Raw genomic sequence first — 12,235 nt, forward strand, 5'->3', positions numbered from 1 at the left:
TCCTAAGATGTGAATTTTTGTATTAAAAATAATTTTAAACCATAAATTCTAACAATTTTCAAATCGGAGCATGAGTTAAGTCCCCTTCTAGCGACAGTGTAAACAGAGGGAGACTCATAGCGACATATAGCTGGTAGTGCATGAACATGGGAGAGAGCAGAAGTTACCAGAGCAAAAATCCTAAGTGTTCACTGTAGATACGACCCTTTGCAAATGATTAGCTATTATTTCGTAAACAATGTTACAAAACTGTTCATGTTTTTGAAGTGTGTGTGTGTGTGTGTGTGTGTGTGTGTGTGTGCGCGCGCGCGTACGCGTGCGTGCGTGAGCTTTCGGTGCAAATGGTTTTGTTGTACAACACCGTATTTTACAATCATGTAAATAATAATTTCGCAAACGATCAGCTATTATTTTGTAAACAATGTTACGAAACTGTTCATGTTTTCGAATTATATATACATATATATATATATATATATATATATATATATATATATATGCTTTCGGTGCAAATGGTTTTGTTATACGACGCCATATTTTACAATCATGTAAATAATAATAATAATGGTATTTTTTTATATAAGCTTAAACTTTATGGGGTTCACCGTGCAATGACTAAGGAAAATAGTCTAATAACGAGGCATATAAGCACTCGACAGAAAAAACAAGGCTTTCCTATCCGTGTGTGAAGGTAACACACACAGTCATGTTAACAAAGGGATGTGGATTCGCATCCCATGCGGATAGGAAAGCCCTCTTTTTTCTGTCGAGGGCTTATATGCTCCGTTATTACACTATTTTCGTTAGTCATTGCATGGTGAACGGCATAAGCTTTAAGCTTATACAAAAATACCATTATTATTATTTACAGGATTGTAAAATACGGCACTGTGTAATAAAGCCATTCGCACCGAAAGCATATATATATATATGCTTACTATAGCCTCAGGCTGAACAAAATCTTGTGAGTGGATTTCGTACTCGGAAACTGAAAGAAGACTGTCGTATATATGCATATATTTGTGTATGTGTGTGCCTGTGTCTTGTGTTTGTACCCCCACCATTCCTTGGCAGCTGATGTTGCTCTGTTTACATTCCTGTAAAAGACACTGACAGAATGAGTACTAGGCTTACAAAGAATAAATCCTGTGGTTGATTTCTTCGACCAACGACAGTGCTCCACCATGGCTACAGTTACATGACTGAAACAAGTAAAGCAATAAAAATCTATGCCATTTTAATCCCGAGCAAGGCTGGGTATCTCTGCTAGTCTATACTATAATGGAAAAAGCTACTTATTAATTAGGTATATAAAAGTCACGAAAAGTACTAGTTAAACATTTTTTTTTTTTTGCTAAACAAGATTTAAAGCAAAGTTGATGTATTTGCCAGTAAGGGGTCTGCTTGCAGAGAGAAAAGTATAAAATAAAGGAAACAATATGTACTTACACTGTTAAAGCGCAGACATTTTTAAGACCAGTTGTGGGCAAGCGGGCAGTAGCAAATGACCGACCCTGGTTAAACATCTCTGATACCTGGGTAGGCAAGTAATTGGCTGAGGTTTTAAGGGCTTGACCAAAATAGCCCATCCAACCTTGGCTGTCTTCAGGCGGTCTGTAAGTTACATAAAATCAAATAAAATACTGTGAGCTTAATGACATATGTACATTTAAACAAAAATTTTTAAAAACCCCACACATGCATGACTGCTTAAATTCTTCGGATTTTCCTAATATAGAAAAAATGGCCTCCGATCAAGAAACAAAGCAACCTCACTGGAATTTAGACAACACGAACTGGCTAGTGACATATGTATGTGTATTTGAACCATAGAACTAAGTAGAGACGTATGTATATATGAGGGTAGGCTGAAAAGTTCATAGGCCAACTATGGAATGATGTTAGAGATGTGAAATTTTGCATGCATTAATTTTTAGCTCTACTTATTAATAACTGCATTGTTTCTTTCCAGATAAACTGACATCTGACTGTTCAAAGAGGATTTCAAAAGTAACTAATAGCGACTTCTCTTGAAAATGGACAAAATTTGGCATCATAGTGTTATCAAGCACCTGCAGAAAAAGTGTTTAGTCCTCAAGGACATTCATGCTGACATGGTTGCTACATTAGGTGCGTATGTACTTACGCATATATGTTCACATGTCTTTCTTTGACACATGAACATGTACACACAAATATCAGTATGACTCTCTATAAGAATATATTCTACAAACTAAACTTTTGGAATATTTTAACAGAATTTCTTTTTAGTTATAATATTGGCCTGTACATGTAATTGTTAAGTTTGTATGTAATACCATGGGTATCCTGGCACTAGAATAGGTACATCATGTCCCTGCATGTTCTGAAAGGTGACTACAAAAGTTGTTCTCATCAAAAAACTAATCTACCTTATGTCAGCATGGAAAAGAAGACGGAAAACAAAGATGGTAAGCACACACACACACACACACACACACACATGTATGTATGTATGTATGTATGTATGCATGCATGCATGCATATTATCAAATACACAATGTATATGCTTTGCTTGTTTGCCAGTCGGCTGCAATTTGATGCAGTGGAGAATACATAAATACTCTCTCAAAGTGCCAGGTGTTAAAACACCTGAAAGTCACAGTCATAGACAGGCAAGGCAACTCACCCCAAGTCTTATTTAGGAGTAATGGACATTGATGTTTTGCTATTTTTGTGACTTATCAACATCATGTATCTGAATCAGATTGTGGGAAAATTGGATAGCCTGTCCATGACTATATGATGCAAAAACCATCAGCTGGTATGCCTGAACAATGTGTATATAAGCATAAATTCAAGTATGAATTATGTTTCTTTATTGGCCACACAGGGCTGAACACAGACAGGACAAAATACAAAGTAGAGCTTTTCTTTTTGGAAGAGAAGGAAAAAAAAAAGGAAAAGGGGGAGTAGAAATTCAATCAAAAGGGATCGTTAAAAAAAAAAACAAAAAAAGGTCGATCAATAGGGATTATGTATCACAGAAATGTCATAGTGTAAAAAGGGGAAACAGATTAGGTTTATCCGTGGAAAGAAAAGCTTACGGAAAAGACCACGGTAACCTTGGCCAATAATGTCATGCAAAAAAACGCATTACAGTAAGTGACTCGCTTTTATCCATTCTTTATTGGGTTCATAGGATTATGCTCAAGGTGGCTTCGTCATTCACATGTGCCATCCTTGCTTTTTTTGCACCCATCTTTTTTTGAAACATTCCCTCTCTACTCTCACCTTCCTCTTCGAGTGATACTTAGAAGTTGATGAGAGATTGACCAGAGAGGAAAGCGTTTGTCTCTAGACTTTTCAGATACGTCCACCATACACATTCTTTTACCATAGCCACAAGTACGATGAAAATGGCTCTTCCTTCCCGTTTCAAAAAAGGAGGCGCGACAATATTCACGATAGACTCAGTTGATAAACTGACTCATCCCACACACGATAGCAGTTGTTCGACATAGGCCCACAGGTCAGAAATGGTTGGACATTGTACAAGTTCGTGCAGAATGGTTTCGTCGCTCTGACCACATCTCAGCAGGTCGGCCCCATGTCTCTCGAGCCATGCCTGTAGAGCTTATCTCTAAAGGGTTGCGCTTTTCGATAGCACTGCCATGTATACTATGTATGTGCTTTGTTTGATGTTTGGCTGCAATTTGATACAGTGGAGATTACTCTGTAAAATGGCTGCATCAATGTCCATTGTGCCTGAATGGGACTTGGTGTGAGTTGTCTCACTTGTCTATGACTATGACTTTTAGGTGTTCTAACACCTGGTGGTATGAGAGAATAATCTTGCTCGAGTCAAATTGCAGCTGACCAGCAAAAAGCAAAGCACATACATTGTCTATATGTGTTAAATAATGTTTACAACACTCACACTGCTTGTAATTCATATCTGAATATATATATATATATATATATATATATATATATATATATATATATATATATATATAGGGTGCAATGTATAAACTGTCACCATTTTATATTTTTACTTTTGTGTGTACGCATTGTTTGTTTTTGATTTTGTCAACTACACACTATAGTAGAGTCAGTTGGGCACCGTCTGTGACAAAAAGAGCACCATGACACAATTCACACTGATAGAAATTTGGAAATGATATGCTGTACTGTTTGGCATTTGCACCAGAAACTCCAATATGAACATTTCAGGGTGTTTGGGTGTCAATCTGAGTACATGTACCAAGAGTGATACAAATCAAACATCCAGTCAACATCCTGGTGTTTGAAGTGATCACTAGTGATGGCAAAGTTATGCCTCTATTCATCTTACCACATGGCCTCAAATTCAACATGGTGGCCTACATCAAGTGCCTGGAGGAGGTAGCGCTACTCTGGGTCAAGAGGGTGACTGCTGGAAGACCTTGTATCTCGCAACAGGACTCTGCATCATGCCACACAAGCAGGAGAACCTTGTCATGGCTGTCAGACAATTTCTGTGACCACATCACCTCTAATATCTAGCCACCTAACTCCCCAGACTGCAACCCCCCTGATTATTATGTGTGGGGTGCAGTTGAGCAAGACACCAACAAAACTCCTAGTAATACCAAAGATGAACTAAAGGCAAGGATTATGGCAGCATTCAATAACTTAAACAAGGAGTCCGTCCAGAAGAGTTGCAGGAGATTCTGAAGTCATCTGGAGGCTGTGGTTGAAGCTAATGGTGATTTTATTGAATAAATTACTCTTTTGTATTTCAACATATTTTTATGTAATTTTGGTAAATATATCTGTTAAAATGAGATGACAGTGTTATTTTCAATTTTGCGTAATTTACACAACAGTTTAGTCACCACACTCTGTATATATATATATACACACACACATGAGGGTAATCTCAAAAGGAAGGTCTCCAAAGCACTTGAGATGCAGGGAAACTGTGCATGCAGCTATTGGCATGCAGCTATTGGCAATACTGATGTGTTTGTTGTGCATGCGCCTGTGTGCAGCTTGCTGCCATGCTCAGTCTTGGCTTGGCAGTCGTATCTGATGGAGCTCCCAATTGACACTACCACCAAGTGTGAAGCTTTTACAAGCTAGCCAGTCATTACTTCAATTACACAAATACTCTAAAATGGATTTGGAGTTATTTGTTTTACTGGACATGAATCAGAAAATTTGGTTATGTGCACTGCTTCTAAGCATGATAATATATATATATATATATATATATATATATATATATATATATATATATATATATATATATATATATATATATATTCATTTGTTTTATGTCCATTTTACCTTGCTAGTATGAGTTTGACAGACACTTATTATCAAAGCAGTGTTTTACAGCTGGATACACTTCCTGTCTCTAACCCTTACCTATTTTTCAAGTAAGGGATCTTTCACCTCATACATTTGCAAAAGCATGAAGCAAGTGGACACTTCATTAACAGGAGAAGTGTAATAGTGCTTTGGGAAGCAATCAGACCTGGCAAGTCAAGTAAGATTGTGGTTGATACCAGTGTCATATAACTGCCCCATTTAAATGTACCCTTCAATTGTTGGACAATATGCTGTGCTTGAGAAGACCTGTTGAGTCAAGCGAAATCATAGTCATGGCCGATGACTGTGCTGCTTGACTGGCACTCATGCTGGTGGCATGTAAAAAGCAGCATTTGAGAATGGTTGATGCCAGTGACACCTGACTGGCTCCCATGCTGGAGGCACATAAAAAGCACCATTCAATCATGGTCGATTCCCGTAATGCCTGACTGGCCCATGCTGGTAGCACATAAAAAGCACCCACTACACTCTTGGAGTGGTTGGTGTTAGGAAGGGCATCCAGCTATAGAAACCTTGCTAGATCAGATTGGAGCCTGGTGCAGCCTCCTGGCTTGCCAGTCCTCAGTCAAACCATCCAACTCATGCCAGCATGGAAAGCAGATGTTAAATGAAGATGATGATGATGATAAACAGTAATCGCTTAGCATATCGCAGTTCACCTATCACAGTTTATCATTTAAGCTTACGTTAATTCCTCTTTGGTATTGTTTTGCATTTATAAGAAAAGATATATATAAATTATAAAAATTTAAAAAATATACAGTACAGTACTGTTTCTACTTTGCTGAATTTTTTTCACCTATTGTGGGGGTTTTGGAGTGTAACACCCATAATAGTCGAGGGATTACTGTGTGTGTGTATATGTATCTATATATACATATATATTCAATACAATTGCCCTTCTCTCACACTTTTACCACATCCATCTCTCTATCTGTCTATCTATCTATCTCTCTATCTGCTTATACATCTTCCATTGTCTCCAAAGCCTCACCCCCCAAAAAATAAAAAAACAAAACAATGTTCTGTTATAAACAAAACCCCCCAAAACACCTGTTTTTATATAAATAAGCAAGATCACTGTATTTCCACAGAATTATATTTGACAAGTTCGAAAGACAAATGAAAGCGCTAATATATGTATAAAATAAATGAAAGAAGTTATTCCAAAATTCTGACGCCTTTTTTTTCAATATATATATATATATATATATATATATATATATAGATATAGATATACAGGGCAGAGAATCGTCAATTATATATATATATATATATATATATATATATATATATATATATATATATTAAAATAAAAAGTTAAATTCTGGTCATAGAGTTACCAATGGTTTCATACCCATGAAAGCTACAGTCTTGTGGACAGCTCATCAGACTCTATACAAAGACAAAATTTAACTTTCTACCTCACAGACATGAGGAAATGCTAGGATAACAAGGTTTAATGGCTAACAAATAAAAACATTAATGACAACGGTTTATCTCCCTTGGATCTGAGGATTAAAAAAACTTTACAGTCACGTAATAGCATAACCAGCAAATGGGGAGATCCAATTTACCAGTAGGTAGTGCTTGAAATGGACACATTTTGAGAAAATTTCTTTATGCTTATTGAACACACGATGCTTAGCATAATCCTTAAGAATTTTGGTTCTCTCCACAATGTAGATTTTGCAATGGCCACTCCCATTAATATATGGGCCTGGATGTTCTATGATTTTCCACCTGATATCACATGGAGTCCCTTGATCTTTGAGGTTACACAGATGGCTGGCTAGGGACATGACAAAACGTCTTTCTGAGACTCTGAAGGATGACTGGTGGTTGCAGAAGTGTTGTTTGAAAGATGTACTGGCTGATCTGATATATTTACAAACTTGGGAGGTGGCTATATTCGCACTCCTGGTATATCTCCAGTAGGCTCTAGCCTAGGAATGCTGTTGGTAACACCGTTGCTAACGTTGTCATTATGGTGCATTGTTCTGGTGGTGTTATTGCCGTAGTTATCATTAATGCTGCCAGTTCTAGTGTGGGTTCGGCTGGTGGTATCATATAGTGTGGGACTGGTCATTCCATCAGTGTTGATGATAATTGTTTTATCATCGTCTATGATGGTGGTACTGGGGTCGCCAGTTACCACCTCTGTGTTACTGGCCTGGACTGTACATCATCTCTAGTTGTGGTGATTGTACTAGTGATAACATATGGTGTGGGGCCAGTCACTCTATCAGTGTCAACAATAATGGTTTGTTCATTGTCTGTGGTGGTGATACTGGGGTTGTTGGTTACTTCCTCTGTGTCACTGGTCTTGGACTAGTCATCATCTCTGGCTTTGTACTGGTGTTAGAGCTGGTTAATCTGCTACTGTCATTGCCTCCAGTGCTAATATTGCTGTTGGATGGTACATTGCTGGTAATGTGGATGGCAGGTCTAAATGTTACTGTAGCTTCATAGATGTCTCCTTTGGCCTCACATCAGCCTCCTACTGGACAGTTATTATATATCCTGAAAGAGCAACCTACCTCCTCCCTTGTTTTGTGGGTGTTTGTTAAAATGCTTTTTATGTTAAGTTATGTTATATATAGGTGTTTTTTTGGGTGATTCATGTAGTGGCAGAAATCATGTTGGTAGGAACTTGCTGCAGCAACAAATTGTGTCTCTAGATTATCTTTCAGTTTGAATATTTTTGTCTTATTGTGTAGATGGTTTGCAGGTTTAGTGGTTTGTGCAGCCTGGGATGTTAGAAGTGCATATTGTCTGTGTACAGGATATGAGGTTGCAAAGTACACTGTATACAATTTGCTGCAAGATGCACAGTTTATGCATGACGTATGATGTTGAAAGATGCACTGTTTGAGTGCAACTCATGATATTGCAAGGTGCATAGTTTGTGTGCAGCCCCTTGAGAGGCACATTGTTTATGCACAGCTTGTGACATTGCAAGGTGCATTGTTTGTATGCTGCCTGTGATGTTAGAAAGTGCACTGTTTGTGGTTGGATTTTGCTTAGTTACATGTTGTTGTACTATGTATGAAAAGAATGTTATTGGAGATGAAACTTTAACAAGAAAATAATAGTGGTACAGAGAACTTTCGGTGTTATGTTTTGCTGGAATTCAGGGTCTGTTTAGGTGAGTGTTTAGAATTGTTTAGTTATGACTGTTGGTATGGTTGTAAGTGTTTACATAGAATCATAACCTTTGAATTTATTTTTTACATTGACATCAATTTAATGTTTATTCCAACCATTACCAACTAATCTTTTTTATTGACATATTGTTTTGTACTTTTTTAAAGATAGTAGGTGGATTTGACTGATGTTCTAGTAAGTCAAATGATCATATGGAGGCTTCTTTATTGGCTCACATCAGCTCGAGTTGAATAGATATATATATAGCACAGGGATAGTAGGAAAAATACTTCTGGTCAATCCACAAGTTCAACGATGCTTCAATCCAGTTTAAGATTGTTTAGGCATAGTTACCTCCCCTGAAAGTAGCTGCCTAAATAGCTTGCCACTAGATGGCACAACATGTAACTAAAGTTCCAGCACTTAGCCCTTTCTCTCTGTCATCGCGACAGCAGTGTGTGAGGATGTGACCTCGTTAGCTCTTACATAATGCATGCAACAGCTAACTGCAACTATCATGCAGAATACACAGGAGCTGAACATGGCCTTCACTTGTAAACACTTTCCATGATTATTCAACTTTTATATATTTGTGACCCGGAGTAAAAGCATTTAAAAGTTACAGCTTGGTTCTATGAATTTATTGTACAGTGTTCCTTCATCGAATGACATCTATTCCAGCCTTCCGAACAGAGTCGTCATTAGATGGTTTCACCACATGAGACCACAACCACCTATAACTGCAATGTATTGAGGCAAGTCAAAAAGTTTCACAGTATTTGTATATGTGCTTGATTGTGGCATGTATATCAAATGACTGAAGCAGCTCAAGCCATGGAAGGTACCAATTGAGGAAGTAGTATCATAGTAGTTGGTGTGTTGACATATTGTGCATTGTTTCACTCCATGCGATTTGAAAGCCGCACAGATGAACATGCAGCATAATCTAATTTGGAGACTTATGCTTTACAAATTTGAACTGGGTCATAATGCCTTGGAAGCAACCAAAAACATTTGTTGTGCAAAAGGTGCAGTTAATCACAGTACAGTAACTAGAAGGTTGAAGAAATTTTGCTTGATTTCCAAGAACCTCAATAATAAAAGTAAGATCAGATAGGCCTAAAACTGGATTTTGAGGCTGTGCTCCAAACTGCAGAGGCAAATCCAGCAAATAGCACTCGAGAGTATTAGGTGAGCTTGGTATCTCATGGATGTATGCTTATTGTGTGGCAGAAATACTTGACAATGGTTAACAGAACGCAAGCTCTTCTGCAGCAAGACAACGCAAGACCTCATACTGCTTGAACGACCCAGAATAAACTCCAGGAACTTGAGGAAAATGGACTGATGCCACAACCCAATACATAGTCTGGTCATAGTTCCCTTGGATTATTACTTGTTTTGATCTACAGCTCACTTCCTGCTCTCTGATGCTTCATCAACCAAGAGGAAGCTTCACTGAAGGAGTTCTTCACTTCAAAGGGCAAGAACTGGTATCAGAATGGGACCAAAGAACTGGCAGAAAGGTGGCTTCAGATGGTTCAAGGTGGAGTCCCTTACTTTGAATGCTAAGCTGCTTTTGTTGTAACTTCATGAATAAAGCATATACATTACCAAAATATTGTAAAACTTTTGACTCAACACAATATATTGTTTTAGAACGTGTAGTTGTATAGGATATATTTAAAAAAAAATATTGACCCTTTTGATACCTAAGACACCCCTAATTCAATGATACAAATTTTCCTGATTCAAGTATTAAAACTTGAAAATTTTATGTTAATTTATGCTCCTGGTTAATAAAGACAAAGTTATTTTACAGAATTCTTCATTACTTTCAAAATTAAATGAAATAAAAGCACTGTATTTCAGCAGAAATATGGTAATAGAAAAGATAATATAGTTTCAGAAATTTCAACAGATTCTGAAAGATTGATACTTTAACACTGATTTCATGGCGATAAGCAGGTGGTATTCCTCTAGAAAGAATATCAGTCTATAACAGGTTATACTCTCAGATGAACTGGTACTTATTCTCAGCACCTAATAACATCTGCAGTAGATCTGGGCTCTAGACTTATCAACATTATGTCCACCCAGTCATTTTACTTCTACATGGGGAACATGTAGGTACAGGCAGAGCTGTGTGGTTAAGACATTTATTTCTCAATCAAATGGTTTTGAATTTAGTCCCACTGCGTGATATGTTGGACGAAACATCTGCATCCCAAACAAATCCCTTTGATTTCAGTCTCACTGTGTGGTACCTTGGGCAAGTGTCTTCTACTATAGCTCAAGACCAACCAAAGCTTAATGAGTGGATTTGGTTGACTGAAACTAAAAGAAACATGTGCATTTGTGTGTTTGGGTTTCTTTGACATCAAATGATAGTTGTAAATAAGTGTCACTATCATACAAATGGTGTCATTTGTTTCCAATCTTCTGTGAAAACCTACCTGGACATAGGAAAATATTAACTTACTTGGAAACAAGTGAGAGCTGGTGACTGGAAAAGTATCTGGCCATAGAAAATCTGCCTCAAAGAATTGTCTGATTCATGCTAACATGAAAAAGTGGGCGCTAAAATAATGATGATGGTAGTGATGATGATGATACAACATAATTTGATGTGGACGGTATATTTTACTGTTTGTTCTAATTATTTCATATTTATGTGAATTAGATGGAGGAGATACATTTCAAAATTTGATATATTTCATGTCAGGTGCTTTATCAACCTGTTATCAGTTAGGTAAATAGGGAGAGAAAGCATTAATTCTTTGCTCATGGACACAATTCAAAGACTTTGTACTGTACAATTCCAAATTCTGTGACCTGGACAAGGAGGGGGACTACCTTCAGTTAATTGCTTACAGTAATTAATTTTAAGATGATAGGTGAAAAGGATTAGTCTCATAAATCATGTCTTATGTGTTCATTGTTTTTATGCATTACTAGATCAAGACCGATTATTCAAAAGTGTAAATAAATAAATATTTCCTTAAAAAGTATATTTTCCTATTTCAGAGTTAACAAATGTAGTTAAAAAGAGAGAATTAAAATAATATTCTTTTAATTTCATATGCAAATGTTAAAAAACAAAACAAACAAAAAAAAACACCAACTTACTTGTCTTTCATAGTTTCTAATTTGAATACATGGACTGTTTCAGTATTACTAGAAGCAGCCAAAAACAAAGAATCTGGGCTGAATGCCAAGGAATAAATAGTGACACACCTTGAAAAAAGAAATTGAAAGATAAAAAGAAAAACAAACAATTATTGTTGTCATTGAATGAATGATGCCGTAAGTTATTGAGTAGCAGGAACACAAAATATTGACCTCACAAAATGTAACTAAGGGCACAAATCAGGTTGATGAAGTTTATCATTTCTCAAGCTACTCTCATGAACTGATATGAAGTCAGCACCACAGAGTTCTATAGAAGTTCTTCCTTGGATTATAAACTATTAGCCCTTTTCCTGGCACTTTAATACCCTATTGATATGATCAGTTGAAGCTCTCATTAATAACTCCATTAACATGATTAATATAATATACATGTATATACATATGTGTGTGTGTATATATATATATATATATATATACATGTATATACATATGTGTGTGTGTATATATATATATATATATATATATATATATATGTATATACATATGTGTGTGTGTATATATATATATATATATATATATATATATATATACATACATA

General features: G+C 36.5%; 1 protein-coding gene across 2 annotated transcripts in view; it reads right to left on the reverse strand.

Moving 5' to 3' along the window:
* The window catches only part of LOC106875830 (WD repeat domain phosphoinositide-interacting protein 2), a 133,895-nt gene that overhangs the window by 53,167 nt on the left and 68,493 nt on the right, over positions 1–12,235 (reverse strand). For both annotated transcript variants that reach the window (XM_052969624.2, XM_089355094.1), the window contains exons 7-8: positions 11,635–11,742; positions 1,450–1,614 (exon numbers count right to left, since the gene is read on the reverse strand). In XM_052969624.2, coding sequence (XP_052825584.1) covers positions 1,450–1,614; positions 11,635–11,742 — 273 coding nt within the window. The remainder of the gene's footprint in view (positions 1–1,449; positions 1,615–11,634; positions 11,743–12,235) is intronic.

This window comes from Octopus bimaculoides, chromosome 7 (genome assembly GCF_046866305.1).
Source record: "Octopus bimaculoides isolate indiv1 chromosome 7, ASM4686630v1, whole genome shotgun sequence".
NCBI classification, from domain to species: domain Eukaryota; kingdom Metazoa; phylum Mollusca; class Cephalopoda; order Octopoda; family Octopodidae; genus Octopus; species Octopus bimaculoides.